General features: G+C 34.1%; 1 protein-coding gene across 2 annotated transcripts in view; it reads right to left on the minus strand.

Annotated features, from left to right (window-relative positions):
* Positions 1-21,407, minus strand: part of LOC132194622 (puratrophin-1-like) — a 41,782-nt gene that overhangs the window by 17,373 nt on the left and 3,002 nt on the right. For both annotated transcript variants that reach the window (XM_059616024.1, XM_059616023.1), the window contains exons 4-12: positions 12,334-12,703; positions 9,673-9,759; positions 7,845-7,959; positions 6,885-6,999; positions 6,461-6,556; positions 6,092-6,202; positions 5,810-5,931; positions 5,480-5,561; positions 1,848-1,979 (exon numbers count right to left, since the gene is read on the minus strand). In XM_059616024.1, coding sequence (XP_059472007.1) covers positions 1,848-1,979; positions 5,480-5,561; positions 5,810-5,931; positions 6,092-6,202; positions 6,461-6,556; positions 6,885-6,999; positions 7,845-7,959; positions 9,673-9,759; positions 12,334-12,703 — 1,230 coding nt within the window. The remainder of the gene's footprint in view (positions 1-1,847; positions 1,980-5,479; positions 5,562-5,809; positions 5,932-6,091; positions 6,203-6,460; positions 6,557-6,884; positions 7,000-7,844; positions 7,960-9,672; positions 9,760-12,333; positions 12,704-21,407) is intronic.

Raw genomic sequence — 21,407 nt, forward strand, 5'->3', positions numbered from 1 at the left:
CTCGTTTTCAGCACGACGGAGCGCAAATGAATCTCGGATTTCGTTGCGCAACCGACTTTGTCATATAATAATGTGTAGCACCGTTTTTGAAACTTCAATTTTAAAAACGGTTTTCGGCAGATCATAATAAAATTGCTCTTCCCACATCAGCACAGTAGCGGCAACGAATTTCCCTTTGTTTGTCAGTCTCTCTTCTCACGAAAAGAAAACGGGTATAATGAAGAAATTAGTAATTGGCTTGCGCTGATTTTCGGCAGTCACGACCTTCGCTTGTATATTTATTTTCGTTTGGCGACGGACGACGCGATCGGAATATGTACAAGAGTCACGCACCAGACTCGAAAACTGGAACGCATTTTTCTCTTCTATTCTCTCTCCGCAACAATAAAAAATTAACTGTCAAGAATGACATTTTTTGTGGTGCATCGTGCGGTGTTTTATCAAAAGCATTCCTCACAAATTCTTAATTGTTTTTCTCCGGTCTCAAAAACAAAACTAGATCACCTCGCCGTTGATTTATTGCTAACAATTACTTTTAATAAGTATAAGATGTATATTATGTGTTTTTTAAAAAAAACATTAATTTATTATAATAAAATTGATACATTTTTTGTTTCAAAGTACAAATTCCTCATCCTACATTTTTTTGCTGAATCTTCTTTGGGGCATTTTTTTTTTAATTCTTCTTAATCTGTTCCGAAAATGTAAGTTAAATTTTCATTAAAAAAAGTGAGATTAATCGAATAATTTATAGGCACTTATAGGATGGAAATGGTCTTTAAAAATGTATGTGTACAAATAATAAAGTGGGACAAGAAAATTGCAGAGTCAAAGTTACTTAAACTGCATGAATAAATTTTATTTTAAATTTCGAGCTATTGATTTATAATAGACTGATGAATACAATTTTTATTTAAAATAAAATTTAAAATAAAATATTGAGATATTTTTACACTTTTTGCAAATGTGAAGAAAAAAGACAGATTTGCCCTTGATATTTTAAATAGAATGTTCTTAAAAGAAGATATTTTCAAAAATAATCTTTAACTTGACAGTAAATTTTTATATGAAAAAGTTTACCAAATTTTGCAAACATGGAAATTGGATTTCTGTAAAAAAAATTCATTTAAATCTTTCGACATATCCAGGAATACTCTAAATTTTGAATTTAAATCTTTTAATTTTTTATGCGAATTATCCAAAACAGTTGTTTTATCAGTCCCAAGTATTGTGAATGAGAATGAATTAATTTTTCTTTGTGAATTTTTGAGCAAATGAAAAAAATCAAACGGACTTCAAAGATGAGAACAAATTTTTAAATTTTTATTTTATATTGTTGTCGTTCTCATTTAAGCTCGAGGATCTTTTATTCCTTAATAAAATTGTTTTTCATACCTTCACGCACATATTAGTCACATTACTTATCACGCAAAATTTAAAACAGTAGTTCATTTGGCTCTGCAGAAAATGAGCACCGTAAGCGGATTCTGCAGACGCGCGTCTCTCTTTTCATTTTAAATATAATATTCCATTCCTTGGAATCTCGCAACTCGACGCTTTTGTTTTCGCCTCTGCTCTGGTGCGAGGAGTGTGGCGCGGGCGGAAAATGTACATTATAAAAAGATAATAAATTGAAACTGCCTGTTCGCCTTGGACGCGCGAGAGTGGCAGAGAAATTCCAACGACAAGTGCAGCATTCACTATAATATAATGTAATGCACAATCGGCATGAAAAGGAAAGAATGCGTATTTCTGGGTTACTGGGCTTCGGCAGGTTCGTCGTCAGGTGGCGGCACCTGCCGCGACCTGAGCTCAGGGTCTGTGAATATAATAAAGATTTTACTCACCAGGGCTTCGAGGTAGAGCAGGTGGAATCGGTTTCCGCCGAGAGGGTCCGGAGGCCCTTCTGGTGGTCCCTCAGCAGCGGCCAAAAGGTCTGCCAGTGACCTTTCACCTTCGCTGTCAAACCATGACAATTCCTGGAACAGTAAATTTATTGCAGAGCTTAAAATTAAACAATCATATAAAAAAGAAAAAAAATTGAAATTTCATTATAAAATTAGTTTGGGATAAAATTTTGTATAATTTTGCCATTAAATCATTTGAAACACTAATACTTCTGAGCTAAATTGTAAAATTAAAAAAAATACAAAATTAACAAGTATTTAATAATTACTTTGTTAATATAAATTTGTCAATCTAAAAAATTAAATTAATATTTATAATAAACTTAATAAATTATTCTTGAACTAGTTGTTAGTGTCGTTAAAAGTAAAACAGTTCCAGGGTTGTTTTTTTAAATCAATTTTAATTTTCTTAATTCAGTTATGTTGAAAATTAATAAAACTTCACTGCAGCATTATAAATGAATCTGATAAAATACATTACTAAATAAATATTTAACTACTTTTTATTACAAATTTAATAGCTCATGTAAATAATCCTAAATTCTGAAGTAAAAAGACCCAGTTTTTCATTAAATTGGCCATAAATTCTTGGAATTAAAGGAAGTGATTGGGCTTTTCCTTGATGCAAAAATGTGGTGTTTTTTCAATTTTTCTGATTTAATGTATTTTCTACCATATAAAATAGGGTTGCAGACCGTGACCAAAACTGGTAGAGCCTTTTTGTTTTTGAATAAAAATAAATTTTACAACGAGGAAAAGATCTCTTTTTCATAATCATCTCCTCGAGTGTCAATTTCTTCAAACATAAAACGGATTTTTGTTTTAAATTGAAGATTTATTTAATAAAACGCCAAGAGCCTGCAAAGACCTTAAATCTAAGAACAGAAAATGCAAATGAATTTACAAAGAAATATATGCATGTTCATCATGAATGATTTTTTTTACAATAATTTGTTTTCCACCATCGATGGATATTTTAAATAAACCAGATTTTCACATAAAACCTTTCCTCAACATAAATAACAACAAAGCAGCATTTTCCCCCTCATAATTAAATTTGTGTCGCGCCTTTGATCATTTTATGAAACATGCATAAATTAAGAGACGTTCCGAGGATGCATTTAAAATATCCCATTGATAAATTATGCCTCTTCACGCGCCTTCTTTTTATCGCTCAAATTTTATTACAAGCTCGGTTCAAAGTGAGCTTCGTCTTAATTTTTCTCGTGTGTATTTGTTGGCACGGGCGTCGCGGGAAGAAGGGGTGCTCGTATCTCTCTTGGTCGGTGCATTTTGAGTGCATCCGAAATAAAAATGCACCCGATTGTTTATTTTTACGGCGGCGGCGTCTGTTTTCCATTCGCCGCCCCAATTACGAGTGTTTTCATTTCTCGACCACCGCGCGCGGCCTCTCGAGGACCAAACGCAGATGGCCTGCGAGTTCTTCCTCCAGATGCAACTTTGGGACGGGGATCGCCGCGCGTGCAAAGAAGAGGACAATTAGCGCGATTCGTTTTTAATTTCGACGTTCTCTCTTTGGCCGGCGGCGAGATTCCGTCGTCGAAAGTGAAAAAAATGCAAATCAATCAAACTAATTGCCGCCGAAAAATGTAATTATACACGCGCTTTCATTCACTGCAAATTAGCCAAATTTATATTTTATAATATAATATCCCCGCGGAGAGGACAAAGGTTTTCAATATAACATGACTGGCGGTTTTTAATTGGCCTAATAATCGAGAGATCCCTCGATAGATTGTGGATGAATGAAAGGAAGAAGAGAAATAATTGTCGCCCCAAGTGTTACGTTTCATTTTTATATAAATTTAGACCGCGACTACATCATCTCGTTCAGTTTCACTTTGTTTATGAATCAATTAAATAAAAAGTTTATTTTATTATAGAGAAATTCCACTTTAGATAAGAGGGGGATTTTAGAAGAAAAAAAATGTGCATAAATTTAAATCATTGATAATTTTTTTACCCGCTAATTTTTATTTTGTCATTTTTTAAAATACTTATAATTTATAATAATTACATAATTATAACAATAATATTAGTATTTTTAATATTTAAAAATAATAAATTAAATAAATTTTTAGGGATGAATTTTGAAAATAAAAATTTCTCCTAAAGGGAATTTTTTAAAATACAATTTTGCTCAAAACTTGCCAGATTGAAATCAATTAAAAATTTCTCCGACAACACATTAATCCAATCCAATTAAGTCATCTTTTCTAGAGTAAAATTTGTTGCCAGTAATTTCTTGTAATGTCAAATTAAAATTAGCTCCTGAATTATCCATATTAAACGCAAAAATTCTGCATTTAAATACATTTTTTAAAGAATATTTTTAATATTCAATCAATTTCGTTAAATCAAGAAAATTAAATCAGAAAATAATTTTTATAAATGTGATACCGTGAGAATAAATCCAAGTCCCTCTGTTTAAAATTTAAGAATCAAGCGTATTGTTATTCTAAAAGAGTACATTTAGTCTTTGTCTGGTTCAAATTTTCCTAGAATTGATCATTAAAATTTTTCGTGCGCAATTCTTCTATTCACAGAGAGTTGAAAATAAATCTCTTCTTCTCAGTGCGCGCACAATCGAATCGGGATTGCTTGTCCATAAAATGATATATTCATTAAATATTTTCCCGGGGAGAGCTGGTGGAAGAGAAAAACGTCCGCAACTTCCTCCGTCATAAAGCAAACGCATTTTCTTATTTATAATAAATTCATGTCCCTTTGTATGTGCGTGCGTCGACTTCTTTTTCCCTCCTCGCGGGAAAAAAGGCGAGTTTATTGCGCCCGTAAAACTATTTCTCTGCCGAGAGAGGAAATAAAAATTCCTCGCCGCCGTCGTCGTAAATTATTTTAACTCTTCTTCGTTCGCACCTCTTTGGCTATTCGCGCGATTCGTTCAGGGTAGTTGCAGCATTGAGAAGGAAAACGAAAGTGAAACAGAAAAAAAAACGTATTGTGACGGGGTTTACGGACAGACAGGTAGACAAAAGGGAATCTTACAGAGAGATTCCCAGAAGCGACCAATAATTATGGTTCGCCTCAACAATGATAATTGACTCGGAGGTCACGGAAAACGCACCCAAGGACTTTTCAAGCGCACAATTTTTAAAAAAATTTTGATGGCAGGTATAGACAATAATATTGAACTGAAATAAATCGTTGAGAAAATTTTGGTTGAAAATAGATAATAATTCAAAATTATTTTGAATTTGTTAAAAATGGAATAAATTTAAAATTTAATGATTCATATTTAATATCAGAAAAATCATCTGAGAAGTTTGTTTAAAATAAAATTTTTAGATGAAATTAAAAATTATATTATAACGTTTTTGGCTTTTCCCAATTGTTTTTCTTAACAAAATTTCAATTTACGTATTAAAATCAATAAAAGAATGTGACAAATTTCTAAAAATTGGTTTAAAATCACATTTTTTTAAGTAATATATATTTTAATAAAAAAGTATAGAATTTACTGGAAGTTTCAATCTTTTTTTTTACTGTTTAATAATTTTTTTTATGCAAAACTTTGAAGTTTTATCACCAACCTGTTGTAGTCTCTTTACGGCCTCTGGCCGTTCTGCCTGTCTGACGGCGGCCACGGCGGCGGCCGCTCTCTTGAGGCCAATCCTGGGAAAGAAGAAGAACAAGGTGAGCTTATTCACAACAGAGTCAAGTCTACTTTGTTTCTCCTCGAGAGCCGAGTCTCGACTGCCGGCGCTCGAGAGGAAGTGGGAAATAAAAGACGCTTCAGCAGCAGCTGCCGGCGCAGCATTTAATTGTTGCACTTGATCTCGAGCAACAATCATCACAACAACAAGTGCACACGTGCGCTCAGCTGCTGCAAGTTGAAATTTCTGAAGTATTTTTTTAATTACCTCAGGAAGGGACAGGCTTCGTTCTGGGCCCTGAGCTCGATCTGGGACAGCCGCTGTTGCAATTCGGAGGCCGTCTGGAGGCGGTCCGCCCCCGAACACGCCGCCTCCACCTCCTCCGCCTCCTGGAAAGAACAAAGACTTTGTAGAAAGAACAAAGAGAGATAATCCTCTTTCTTTATTTTTAATATCTCCCTAAACTTTACGAGGAAACATTAAAAGCTAAAAGGAGAATGTGTTTGCTTTCTCAGGAGATAAAATTAAGGGGATGAGAATCTCGCTCACCTGCAGCAGTTGCGCCCACAGGTGCGGACGCTCAGGGTAGGCAGGAACTGGGGGCGAACCGTCGGGGAAGAATCGACGCAGGGCTGATCCGTCGCCTCCAACAACATGCAACTGCAAGAAAACACGCAAACATTATAACAAAATTATCAAAAGTTTTTCACTTTGATTAAAAAAAAAGAAATGAATAATAATAATAAAAAGAATGAATGGAAAGATTGGAAAGTTTTATTTGTTGGTTAGTTTTAAAGAGTTTATTTTGTTCGAAAAGGATGATAAAAATTTCTCCTGCAACACAAAAGTAATTTGTGATGAAAGAAAAAAAATGTTATCTATAAAATTTTTCTTTCATATTTTGTAAAGAATAATTACCTTGACTTTGCTAATTGGCAGAATTCTCCTCGATTTGGCCGGAGCTCCTCCAGGCTGACGTCTGACAACCACCCTCTCGACACGAGTTCCGTATCCCTGCGCATTTGTCAAAAAGGCGTCAAGTCATTCATGTGAACAGCATCGTTTATGTATTTTTTCAATAAAAAGGGAAAGCTCGATCTGATTAGAATGCGCGGCCACCGGTCACAAATTACGGCTCATTAAAAAAAGATGCGCCGGGCGGCCCGGGGGCCGAAATCTTGAAAATCTTACAGCTTTCAAAATTCCGATCTTCTTCTTGAAAGATCTTTATCAGCGCATAAATTACGAGTTCGAATAATGAGTTGGGAAAAGTCGCCCTTCGCGTCCGTCAAACACAAAAAGGAGAAGGCCAAAGACCTCTGTTGCACGAACGAAAACATACCTGAGCGGCAAACAACGAGCGATCGATCAGGTCGAGCACCGCCGTCGACTCCAACCGTGGCACATAAAGGGTGAGTGGGGGTGGATTGCTCTCATTATCTTCAAATTTCCATCTCCTGGGGAAATTCGTGAAAGTGTTTTTAGTGTCACAGATAATTTATTCAAAATTCAATGAATGAAAATAATAAAAATAATTATTGCATTGGAAAAAATTTTAATAATGAGAACTAATTTATAAATTTGACAATTTTTTATCATATTGTAAGTTTCATCAAAATAACATGCATCGTAATGATTAATGATAAATAATTTAATAAAATTTCACAGTTTAAATAATTAAGCTTGTGACTGCATAGGCAAATACGGCCCTATCCAGGGTCACTTTGCCGAACCCCTGAGGCAGAATTCAAATAAAATTGTAATATTATCAGCCTGATTAAAATTAATCGATGTTATCATTAATTTTATTTGAACAATAAAATACATAACAATATTGTACGGTATTTTTATGATGAAATCTTGAAATTAAATAGTAAAAATAATTCAAAATTTTTAAATAAAATGGATTTAACAATAAATAACATAAAACAATATTAAATAAAGATCAATTTTTGGTGACTCTAATTATTTTCTGCCCTCTCAAGTAAATTAAAAACGTGTAGAGATTAAAAAAAAATCGCTTAACAAAAATTTAATTTAGAAAAAAAAAAATAGAATCAGATCAGTAAAAAATTGTATATTAAACAGACATAAAAGCATAATTTCTTTTGAATTAAAAGCAAAAATATGGATGTTTTGCTAATAAAATAATAACTTTAGCGATTTTCTTGCAAAGTAAATTAATTAATTAGTAAATCTTTTAGCTATTTTAGGTCCTTATATTTTTTCCAATTAAAAATTTTCTTTCTTCAAATAAATTTAAACTGCAAAATTAATGAGCAATTAATTAATGAATACAAACCTCTCGACGAGCAAAGCTAGGTAGGTCAGAAGTTGGCCGGCTTGGCGAGGGGCAGGATAGGGTTCGCGGGAGCCGCCGGCGACCACGACGGCGGCGCCTTCGCAGTCCTCCGTGTCTGGAAAATAACAGAAAATGTCATTTTTCATTATTTCTCATATATGTCGTGGGAGAAATCAGGCGCCCCGGTGACCCGAGGTGACCTCGCGCGTGCCCCGGTCGCATTCGCCACGCCGATTTGCCATTATCAATGCGCCGAGCAATAATAGAAAAAATAACATATATGAACGGAGAAAATCGAAATGGAGACGAAATCAAAAGAATAGAAACGAAAGCTTTTCAATAATTGACGAGATCTTGGCTCGGTCCGGCGAATTAAGGACACAGAGAGACTTTTCATTTCCTTTTGAGGGCGGCCGTGCAGAAAAATTACGCATGCATAGAAGAAAAGTAATAAATGAATAGAGAGTTTTGTTCAGTCCCTAATCACGGGTGCGGGCGGCAAACAAAACCACGGCAACCCCCTTCGCGTAATGTGTGTTTCGGCTAATTGCTCACTTCTCGTGTGTTTATAAAAACAATTGTACAAACGCGCACTAACGATGAGGGTCTGATTGTTAGTTGTTTTGATAATATTGTGCGCGTTTCGAACGTTTACTCCGTTGTGGGTTTCTTGAGCCTGCAGTTTCTTTAAAAAAAATTATACAACTTCTTTAAATATAGGTTATTTAAAATAATATTTAATTATTTTGCTTTAAATTTAGTTTTTAATTATATTTTTAATTTTTCTTTTTAAATAGGTTTTTATGCAAAATTTACTGCTCTTTTTTCAAGGCACATATTTAAATTTTTAAGATAACAATAGTTTCAACTTTTAAGCCTGAAGTTTTGATAATTAATAAAAAATATCGCTGCAACATTTTACCAGTAAAGATATTTGACTAAGACTCTATTCAGGAACAATATACATATAAAAATTAAAATGTTATAAAATGGAATTAAATTAATAATTTGAAATCATTTTTCAATAATAACTAATGTAGTGCATTGTGGTGTATTTCATGAAAAATTGAAAGTAAAAACGAAAAAAATTATATGATATTTGACCCTAAAGCAATGTGCTGGTACTGTTAAAACCCAAAGTTTTATCATGTCCAAACTATTAAGTGGGAGGAACTTGTAAAAATTAAAAATAAAATTGGAAGAATTTAATTTAATAAATAAAACATGCAGAAATTAATTGAGCAACTGAGTCAGAAAATACCTACATATTGTGACTTACAAAAAGCCAGAATTTTCCAGGGCAATAAACTGAAAATATTTTCTGGCAAAATCACAATAATCTGCCGCACTTCTGTATTTTTATTTTATTTTATATATTGATTAATTCCATTTATTTATTCTTCAAAATAAAAAATTCATATATTAAATAAAATTCTCTAAATTTTTAATTTTTATTTATAAATAAATTTCCTTCGACAAAATCTTAGGTTTTTTAAGGTCAGCAGGTCGATTTTAAGGGTCAGATGTTCTTTTATTTTTTCTCTTGGCAACCAGAATTCCAGTTTCAATATTTCAAATAATAAGCATATTGCATCAAAAATTAAAAAAACAAATAATAAATAATAATAATAACTTGGACCAGATAGAATGATAAGATGGGTTGCATGCTATGTTTTTTTCCATAAAGTTTAAAACAAACCATTCTACTGTAAACTTCCATAAAATTTAAACTTGGAGATTAATTTAACATTTTTTTTCCAAAAGTTAATTTAAATATAAAAACACACGTTTTTAATGAGTACAAAGCAGAATAAGATGAAAATTTTACCTGCGAGTGCAAAGAAGCCCGAGCTGAGCAGTCCTGCAGGCAGCTGAGAGGCGGCTGTTGGGGCTGCAGGGGGCGGCTGGTCGTCGCCTGCAAAATAAATATGGTCATTGAAGGTCACTCATTCAGCACAAAGAGGCGCCGCGCGTTTTTGCAGCGTCCACGTGTGAGTCACGCACGCGGATCGATTCATTGAAGAAGCGAACAAGCAAAGGAAGTCGCGCACGAGAATTTCAATTCGCGAACGAGCAAAATTAATACGGATACGCCATCCGCCGCAGCAGGGGAATTCAACGCACGGTGCTGAAGGAGGAAAAAGTCCCACGATATCTCCAACGGAGAAAGAGATTAATTTTGCTTTTAATGTAGTTTTATAATTGAAGTATATAAAAATATCAGGAAAATTACTATTTAAAAAAATGGAGATTTAAATTTTTTTTTGTATATATTGATGATATTTATTGTAAGATAAATTCTCTCTTAAAATAATTAATTCTGAAAATTTCAATTTTATTTTGTTTAAAGTTGCTTTTTATTTTTTTCATCATTGATCGGTAAAAAAAGATAAATAAAATAGAAAAAAAAGTTTGGTGTATTTCGTTTTTAAAAATAAATTTACAAGATAATTATTAGAAAGATTTAAAAATTAATTTAATTCCTGATCTGGGAGATAATCAGCTTATTTTAAAACTCCAGACGAGGGTGCGATTTGTGTTTTGTTATTAATAGTCAACTGTAAAAATCGCTTCCGTAGCAGGCGTTCCCGAGCACACTCGTCTCCAAATCTCACCCCCTATTGCGAGAGGGATGCTCTCGGGGCCTTTTTCGTCTGGCCAGGAAGGGCGGCTCCCGAATCCCAAACAGCCGTACACGTCCATCCATATCCATCACGCACGATCGAGATAAATTTCGAGTGGAAAAATAATTCATCAAATAAAACTTCCTCCGCGGCACAACTCATGAATTATGGATGAAACAAATACTTCACGGTTCGTATTTTTTTTCTTCTCAGAAGCGCCAAAATTAAGTTTTATTTTTTCCCCGGAGCATTGCGCAGACGTCAGCTGCGTGCAATTCTGCGTCAAATTGAATCTTCCGAGGCAATTAGCGTGGCGAGTTAGCAACGCGAAATTCGATCCGCCTGGGAGTCGGGCGGCCAATTAATCACGAAAAGAAGAGCTCGGCCGCTTCTCTTTCTTTTTCTTGTTGTGCACAATGAGCAGCGAGAGAGAAATCGAGCCGCTCATTTTCATTTCTCTGCATCTCTTTCTCCAGCGCCAGGTCTTTCTTTCTTTCGGTGCGAGATCATTCCGACGCACTGCAATTGTATTCAAATGCAGCCGCGCGATTTTTCTATTAATTACATTTTTGAGCCCAGATGAATGCATAATGCGCAGAGCCGCGCGCTTTCAATGCGTCCATCGCACAGATGGCTCTCCTTTATAAGTATTTGTAAATAATGTATACACGACCTGCCAATTTACGATCCTTTCGTTACGAAATTTAATCTGGTGGATTGGAATTGAAATAACATCTGAATTTCAGAAAAATATCTTTGGAAACAAACTATTGAAGAGTTTAAGTTGTGAATTTGAAATCAAATTTTATATTAATTATAATGATTGTTATGGCATAAAAGTTAATTTAAAAACGTTTAACTTTATCTGAATAAAAAAGTAAAGTAAATAATCCTCTTTGAACTAAATGTTTTTAAATTTGAAACCGAATTTTAGATAATTTTGTTTTATTTAAAGAAAAGAAGATGAATTATTACCGTCAAAATTTATCAAATATATTTATTTTTGGTTTAGTTTTTAAGAAGATTTATCAATAAGATACCAAAAAGTGATGAATTTGAGTTAAAGAAGGAAACAAATGTAAGTTTACAAATTTTAAAAATTAAATTTCTATATAAATATTTAAAAGAACACATGTATGGCCAACTTATACAGTGTTAGTAAATGGATAACCTGTCAATGAGATCTTTTCGTTGGATAATATAATCTGAAGTATCAATATAATAATTACATCTTAATTTCATTAAACCCAAAGCGTGATAGGAAGAACGCATTTACATTTTAGGAAAATTAATTAATGTTGCAAACGTGAATGAAAACTTATTGTTAGTTATAATTACTTTTATAGTATAATAAATAATTTAAAAAGTTTTAATCTTATAAATAACACAAATGACAATATTTATTTTTTTATTTAAAAAATAATAAAATTAAACAAAAATATACATATATTTCTTTAAAGATTAGTTATTATTATTAATTTCAAGTGGATATTTATTAAAAGTTATTACTTTTTGCTATTAATTTGTTTACTTTAAAAGTTAATCTATTGATAAGATACTCAAATAGGGAAATATAAGTTTAAAAAGATCCGAATATAAAAAGAATAATTTGTATTTAACCCAAGCACAACACCAAATAGAAAATCCCGCGTGAAATTCAATTATTACACATCTATTTGCATTGTGATTATTATCATTCCGTGTATAAACCTACAAAATCAGTTTCTTCAACTTAAAGAAAATCGTAGAGTAAAAAAGATAAAAAAGATTTTTTTTTTTAAATCGTGCCGAAAAAGTGTTTACAAAAAACTAAAAAAAAATGCAGTTTTCCATTGACACATAATATTGTTTCGGTAAAGACTTACCCGTATTTTGAGGCGGTGGAGGTGGCGTATGCGGGGGCGGCTCGTCGTCGTCCGAGTCGATGTGCGGGATGCGCTCCAAGAGGTGCAGCGGCGCCGGACGGATTGCCACGTTTCCCGCAGAGCCGGACGCGGCGACGAGCAGGACGGCCGAGTCGGTCGGGGCCGTCATGGGAGCGAGGGGGCCGGCGGGCCGCCTCCGCAGCTGCCCGAGCGGCCCCCGCCACGTGAGCGACGCCTCCACGCCCCCGAAGGAAGAAGGCCGGAGGCAGCAGTGAAGGGCGCCGGTCGCGAAACTCGCGTCCGGAGCCTCACCGATGTGCACCAAAATGACTGCGACGCCGCCAAGAGTGGCTTCCAGCGGCGCCAACCACTGAAATCACAACAATAAAATGGTTCAAGTTGGTGAAAATAACTTAATTTACTTAAAGAAATTGCAATATTTATGCAACATATTCAAAGGATTTAAAGTTAATTATTATTGAAATGAAATGAATGGTGAATTTTTTTTAAGTTTTTAAAATAAGATTTGCTCATATGAATTATTTAAAATATAGAATAAATAATTATTATGTTTCAAAATTTGATATCAACAAAAAATAAATTAGAAACACCTATAGAAATTTTATAAATAATTCTGAAATTCATTCAAATTAATTATTTAAATGGATCGAAATGTCTCTCGTTTTGAAAAGTCATCAAATAAAGTTTTGTGATAATTAGTAAATATTATAATTAACAATTTTGAGTTTAATTTTATATAATCTGTTCCTCTTAAGGTTTTGAGGTGTGATGAAATAAAAATGTTTCAAATTGCAATCTAGGCAGAATTGAAAGTGAAATAAAATTGAGTTATCTCTCTCCTAGAGATGAATCCCTTCGAACTTCAACCACGCCATTATATCAATTGAATTGATTAATTAATTTGATGAATAATTGATGAGAAAATTTAGAAAATAAAATTTCTTTCGTATTTTTTACCAAATAAAAACATACAGAATGAACGTAATCCAATTTAAACAACATTTCTGCATAAATTTGAAAAGGAAAAATGTTGTCTTCTTCTTTGGAATTTGCACCTCTCACAAATAATTTGTACCACTTTCAGAAATTCCATATCAATCAGACACACACGCGCTTTAGCTTCTTCTTTAATTGAAAAGCATCTGTCAGTCTCTCTGCTTTTATTAATCTCGTTCGACAACAAAGAAGAATTTCGTTTTTTTTTCAGCACTCGGTGCGGTCTGGAGTGAAATTCGACCCGTTGATTGAAATCAGGTGCACACGAAGTCAATTTACTCGATGCTCAACTGCAGCTGATCAAACAAATCAACAGACAAAGAAGGAAAGCTCCCTTCCCACGTGCGGGGGCGGATCTTTTCAATTGCATCTTCTCTGTTTGCTTTTCGTCCGTCAAATGAATAGAGAGAAAAGCGAACCAAAAGTGGATTAAACCAAATCAAATCTCTCCGGAAAACTCGTTTCTCTCTCTGTCTCGTGCTTTCTTCGGCGAAAAAAGTTATAATTTATTCCGGACGGACAAGCAAGACCGAGTGACCAACAAAAGAGAAAACAAATAAATCTCCTTTGTCCACCGGATCGAAAAATTCCTCCAGAAGCAGCAGTTTCGGTCGTTCAACTCCAATAAAAATCGCACACGACGCTGGTTTTCTATTACGACTCGATTTCGCTCTGCTGGCTTTTATTGACTGCAAATGTAAACAAACCGAAAGGAAGAAGATGCAAGAGTTCTCTCTTAGTTATTATTGCGCCAGCCAAAGCTCAAATAATTTTATCGCTCGTTTCCTCTTATCGGTCGTTTCGACAGAACAAGTAGAAAGATTTCAAGCAAACAAATTCCTCCTAACGACCCAATTTCCGAAATAAACCATAACGCGCGCGAGTGGAGATTTTCAAGCTGAGACGACGTGCAGCTGGGGCGAATTTGAGACTTCTCGTGAGAGTCAAAAGTGCATCTCGTCTTTTTTCGCTTCCGGCCAGATGCATCTTCCAAACCGAATTTCCTTCGTAAAAACAAAAACGCGCACGCCAAGAGGAAGAAACACAATTTCATCACCTACACACTTTTGAAATTGTTTTGTTTTCGTTCGCATGCCGAGCCGTTTTGTGAGTCAGGTTTGTGCACGCGATCTATTAACAAATAATAAGTTCAAAGACCAATAAACCAACACGAGCGATGGAAAATAATCAAAATCTTTCGAAAGCTGTTTCAGGATGCAGATTGAAAACTCAAATCTTGTAGAGAACTTGTAACTTTTTGAGGAAAAAAGAAATGTAATTTTAAAATTTTTTTAAAGATTGAACTAAGATTTGAGTTTTTTGAAACTGAATTTCCTCTGTAGCAAAATTTCATGTAAAATCCATGCTAAAAAAATGATAAATTTGAAAATAAATACATAATATTTTGGTATAAACAAATTAAGAATTGCTCGATTTTCATTTCATAAAAGAAAAATATATATAGAAATGTGAGATAAAATTAATTAATTCATTTGTATTCCCTGAACAGACTTTTTTAAGACACCGAAAGTGAGGAGTGAGGGGCGACTGAGGCGGATGGGGTCTTCTGAATCTTCAGTGGTTAGAGTAAAATTTGCCTTACAGAGATCATAAAAATTTCCATCTCAACAAATATTTTTCCTATCTGTCAATGTAAAATGTTTGTAACAGTCTGGAAGAATAAACATAAATGAAAAATTTGTAACATATAAAACAAGTAATTATGCATTTTATATTTAAAATTATATTTTATAATTTTTGCTTTAATTTTGTTTCTTATTTAAAACATTTTAATTTATAATTTTTATAAATTTAAAAAATTAATTTATTTACATGATGCAAACTTTCTCGTTTAGCATAAACAAAATATAAATAAGGAATAAAATAGAAATTGGAATTTATAAAACGTATAACTATTAAACAATTCTAAAACATAATTAATGATTTCACAAAAATGGTCGATCGGGGGATTCCTTAATTGGAAAGGTTATGATATATGTGTGACATTAAATTTTTAAATATCCTCACCACTTTCATGATGTTAATTTACTTGAAAAAAAAACGGCATTTTAGTACATATTGTTACATAACAAATGTTTTGCATTTTGTTCTCATGATATTTGCAATTGTGTTCCAAATTTTATTTGTTATAATTTAATAAATATTAATAGAATGATTTTATATTATTAAAAACAATGCTGCCTACGTTATTTATGATAATTAATATAAAACCATAAAAAAGCTGCTGTTTTAATTTATTCCGTAGGAACAGTTACAAGCTTGGCGAGTTTGTTGATTAGACGCAAGAGATAAGGAATTCTCTACTCCTCTCCGTGAAAGATCGCAGGCAAGGAGAAGAGATGTGCAAGTATGCGCAATTGCGCAATCAACAATAAATCAATCATAAAGGGATAAAGCGCCGCCGGAAACAGGAAGCGACTCTTTCATAAATATGTCCGCGAATTGACCCGCGCCTCGTCGATTCGATTTTCCCTCGTTTCGTGGCCAATTAACCTGCGCAGCCGAGCTCGTCGAATTTTGTTTTAGAGACGCGAGGCTTATTGAAAATTTTATTTATTTATTTATTGCTCTAGCTCTTGAAAAGGGGGACGTGAGGGAATTTAAAAAAGGAAAGAAAAATCGCCCACGACTTCAAAGTGCACTCAGCAGCAGCCAACAATGAAATTGCATACATGTGATCTCATGCGGCGGCGACAAACAATGGACTTCTTCTCGTTTAATTGCCTCGCATGCAAATGAATTTATGCGCCGATGACATAATGGACGCTTCTTGATGGAAAAAACACCTCGTTTCGCTTCGGAGCATTGGAAAAATTTGCGTAGGCGCACTTTACCTGATGCAGGCAAACAATTATGGAAATTTTCTGTCAGATTTTTTTTACTCAACTCTAAAAAACTGTCTGATTTCTGACAGGTCTGGACCACCAAATTAACGTGTCTTGATCCATTTGGCTCAAGATTTAAATAGAACAGTTTGACCTAACTAAGGATTTGGTATAAGAAAAAAGAATTAGAAATCAAGCAATATTTTAAGCAATTTATGCAAATTCTAAAAAGCGTGTCCAGCAGGTTGCATTATTTTTCAAAACGTGCTTCCGAGCATTTGAGAATTTCGTTTTCATTCGTCCAATTTTTATGATCACATTGTTTACTTTAAAAAAAAAATGAGAACGTGAAACACCAGGTCAAATGATGAACTTTGGAATTAGGCGAAATCAATCTTGACCATTGTATTGCTGTTGTATACCAAACTGATGAGTTTATTTTAGAAAATTTCAGTCTTCCAGAAAGTATATAAGCAATTTCTGCTTCTGGAAAATTGGATTTTGTTTCAAATTTGAAACACTGGCAAAAGTATCTTATTTGTCTTTTTTGCAAAGCTTCAGTAATTCACGTAGAAGCTCTCTTAAAAAAACGAATTCAATGTTTGTAAAAAAGAGAAAATAGCATTTAAACTATATTAAATTTTGCTTATAACAGAAAATATATAAATTGAAACTACTGAAATTATTCAAGGTTTAAAAAAAAAAGAAAACAATTTAAAAAAATTGATACTTGTTTAAAAAAAAATGGCCATACTTGTAGTTGAAAACCTTTAAGCTTTCTTGTGTAATAAATACTAAAAAAATTTCAAATAAAGGGAGAATGGCAGGATTAAAAAAATAAATAAAATTGTTCAATTTTGAAACAATATTGCTCTTATTCTTTTAAATGTTTCAATGAGGTTAATTCCAGTTTCAATTTTATATTGAAATTGACCCCAAACCCAAAGTCTTAACGTCCATTATTTAAAAGATTTGAAATTTTAATTCAATTCAATCTTTATTGCTTCTACACTTTCTACAACGTAGTATAATATTTGTACCACCTACTCGTTTGCAATGGAGTTAAAGCAAAATTTAAATTAATCAAAGTTAATTTCCCGCTGCTTAATTGTAATTTTGTTTGAACGCTTATTTCATTAATTGGTTTTGAATTAATTGCACAACTTTAGTTTCAAATTTTTAACTGAAAAATTACATCAGTTAGAATAAACTCATGTGGCGTGCAACGTTAACAAAGTGTAAGCAGAAGATTTCAAAAACAATAATACGACTCCTCGTCGCAGATGCTGCGAAAGCAAAATCCGAGCTAGAGGAGCCTATTCCTCGTGTGTGCACGTTTATGTATAATACGCGTTCCCTGGCCAGCAACGGAGGGTACTGTTACTTTTGTATGTTGCCGCTCGCTCGCTGGCTCAGCAGCGTTAGTTTTTTTCTTTATTTCATTTTCCCCGCGTGCACCTGGGAATAAATCAAATCGTTTAATTAATCGCCGCCTGCGTTCGTAATAAATGCACGCGGCCCGTGTGTTAAATAATAACAACGGAGACGGAAACTCCGAGAGAGACGCTCCGACAATTGAAAACATCCAAACACGGTCGTTCATCTTCATGTGCAGCAATTAAAATTTATGAATTATTATTATTTATAATCCGTCATTCATAAAAAAAACTTATAATTTTTCTTCGCCAGGTCAATCAACTTTGAAAGAAAAAATAATTTACACAAATTTCACAACCGCATTCTTTCTTTTTCTATATGGTCCACCTTAGAATCGTTCCCAGAAATTAATTATTGCCGAGATTTAATTGCTCGACTAAACGGTTTCTATTATTTTCCCCGGTGGACGCTCAATTAGCGAAAACAAAGTTTTTTTTCTTTCTCACCTGATCTTTTTGCTCCTTCGCACACTTTTCACTCTCGCACTGTTGTTCGCTCCCGAATTGGCAATCCACTGATTTCTCGCACGCGATTCGTTCTCCCTTTGATCGAGCCGCACCGAGTTCGCGAGGACCGTGTTTTGGCCGCCGGCCGACAACTGTCTGGCCGCCACCAGCACCACTTGCGCCGACGACCCCTCCCCTCGCGCGCTCCCCTCCTCTCGAATTCCTTTCTCGGTTCATTCACAACAAGGAGCCGCGTTTGTTTCCAATAAAAAAACAACTCAAATCAAGAAGATAAGAAAAGCTTCTTTCACTCCAAAATAAACATAAAAATCTCAAATTTCTCGATTATTTTACAGCATTAAGTCTGAGAAAACCTAAAAAACCGCGCAATAAATTTGCTACTAAGTTTAAAGATACATGATTTTTACTCTCTTAATTTATGTGAATAAAATGTAATTACTTTGGAATTGCGATCAATGTTTCTCGATATGGGCGGCGATTGCTTCTGTGATATTTTAATAAAAATTATTTGAAATTAAAATGAATCGGTGATGAGGGAAAATGGGTAATTTAAATTTCAGAACCAGGGACCACAGCAAAGATTAAATAATTGAGTTTTGAATCAAGTATTTTGTTACCAAATGTAGTGATTTGGATAAATATACAATTTTTTTCTTGCCTGTGATTGCACATGAGATATACTTTGTGAGGAAAATTTATTATGATCAAAAGGTAAAAAAAAGAAAATTTATAAATAAATAATAAACAAATATATTAAAAAAAGAAAAATAAATTTAATAAATTATTTAAAGTTGAAATAATAATTTATAATAAATTTTTTTTTTTTTACAATTCATATAAGACAATTGTGAACTGAACGCAAAAGGTTGAAATTGTTCAAATCTGGAATTATTTATAAATAAAAATTATTATCATCTCCATCGGTTTTATCAATTAAAAAAAAAATATGTATATAAATTTTGCTAAATAATTTCTCCTTAATTTCCTCACCGTGTAATCAAGATAATGCTTTTTTAATATATTCCTCTTAACTCTGAGAAGAGGCGCAGGCTAAAATTCCTTTCCTCCCTCGCCTCGATGCATATAAAAAAGAATTGTTTTTCATCTCGGCCGCTGCAGTGTTCTTTTCCCTTTGATTGGCCGCGCGTTCAATTAATTTAATTGACAGCCGCTCGTCGCCGTGGAAATAGAGAAGAAAACACAAATCATCGCTCAATTAACTTTTCGTTCCCTGAGAAGAAGAAGGTTTTCATCCAGGAGAGGAGATACCTGCATTATACGGACACCATCAATCTGACGCCCCGATCCGGGAGATTTATCAACGGGGAGGATCTAAATTAAAATAAAAGTGGAAAATCTCTCCATATAGAGATAAAAAAGTCAAATTAGAGCTACTTGAAGTCGTGATTAATAAGCTCTGTCGAGTTGATTGCAGGTTGTAAAATTTTCACCCCCACATTGGCAAATATATAATGGCTTAATTGGGCACGCTGCTTTTGTGCCAACAATAGAGAAAATGAACAGTTTGTGATCAAAAAGGCTTTTATAATTCTGAAAGCTTTGATTGCAAACAATACAGGCTTCAATTACACGGGGTGCGCGCACGTGGGGGTGGAAATAATTACTCGCCCTCAAAAATAAGGTGGGGTTAACTTTTATTTCCACCTGCCTAGTGCAGTCCCGACGAGAAATCAATCAGATTCAGCAAACTCTCAATCGAGGAGGAAAAATAAACAAAATTATGCAAATATTGCAAAGCGGTTGGGGGTTGATTGCGGTCGGCATCACGCTTCCTCCCCTGCTGACCCAGCAACCCCAAAAGAGCGAAATTTATGTCTTTCATTATCAGTCTGCGCAAACAAAAGACAAAATACTCAGCCTCTTGTTCTGAAAAATTTATTATCAAATTGAATTAAATTAGATAAATAAGGAAGTTTAACATTTGAGCCGTGTCAGTTTAAATTTTTTATTCGATCTTGGGAGCGTGTGTGAGAAAAATTCACTCGTCGGGGGTGGCCTGCTGGTGGCCCATATTAAGAAAAGAAAGGGGCTCAAATTGGAGTTGATGAGGGCGGCCCGGCGAGTTTGTATAATATGCGGGCGGAAGAGGCGCGTTTCGTTTCGCTCTCACAGACATTTGTTGCGCCCAGCCCGCACTTAATTTTGCAAAGGACAAGTACGATGAAAAAAATTAAAATTGCATGACGATCTTGTTGTAAAACAAATAAGAAGATTGGAGATAAAAAGGAGAAAGAAGAAAAACAAAAGATGCATGTCTAGAGGGAAGCAATTAAGGGCCGACGTCGTTAATTTTCATTTTGGGGACAGATTTATGCGCGTGCTCAATTTGAATAAAATAAATTTCGGGCCGGAGACGAGACGAAGGGGAATCAAGAGGACGAGTTTACAAGTGCATCGATGTCTCTTTAAAAAGAAAAGAGGTCCGGAGACGAATATAAATAAATAGGCGCAAGATCGAAATCACGGAAAAAATATAAAGGAGACCACCCGAGCGTCACCGCGGTTGAGGCTGGACAGAGAAAAAATACACGAAGAGATTCTTGAATGAATTAAAAAGCCGTAAAGTATCCGAGACATTCTTTCGCTGCACTCTCGGAGCACAAATTTATTATTTGTTTATCACACAGCCTGGCGTGTTTGAGAGGCGCTTTTTATTCTTCTTCTCTTTTATTATTACGCGAGTGTGCTTTTAATTCCGTGTTTGTTTGGCCTGCGGAGGAGAGCAAACGCGCACCAGGGCAAACAAAAGGCGAAAACGCCCCTAGAGCAAACCAAAGGTCTAGGGGAGTGCTGCGTTCTTAATTTTCTATCCTAACTCTCTCATAACCCTTTTACTTCTTCATCTGATACTCCCAGAAGTCGCGCGGAACAGATGCCGCCTCGCGAGTCAAAACATCTTTCAACAATGTGACCATTGACAAATGATCTCGAGTGTGCAACTTGAAAAGAGTACCCGAAAAAAATAATAAAATAGTGTTCCTTAAGAATGTTATTTCTAAAAATCTTAAAAACTTATAAGAAGTTCTCTGATTATGTAAAGAACTTCGAAGAAAATATTTTTACTAAATCCTGTAGTAATTTAAGCGTGTACAGAATTTAAATAATAAAATTCTTCATTTTATAATGAATGATTCTAAACCATAGAAAAAAGAAGCTTAAATATTAATAAAATCTTCAAATTTTTGTCAATATTTTTTTTCAAGTTTAAAATATTTTCGCAAAATTATTTTATTTGTTCATTGTTGGTTTAATACTTTTTTTAAATATATATTATTTTAATTTTTAT

Source organism: Neocloeon triangulifer, unplaced genomic scaffold (genome assembly GCF_031216515.1).
Source record: "Neocloeon triangulifer isolate White Clay Creek 2 clone unplaced genomic scaffold, ASM3121651v1 ptg000008l, whole genome shotgun sequence".
NCBI lineage: Eukaryota > Metazoa > Arthropoda > Insecta > Ephemeroptera > Baetidae > Neocloeon > Neocloeon triangulifer.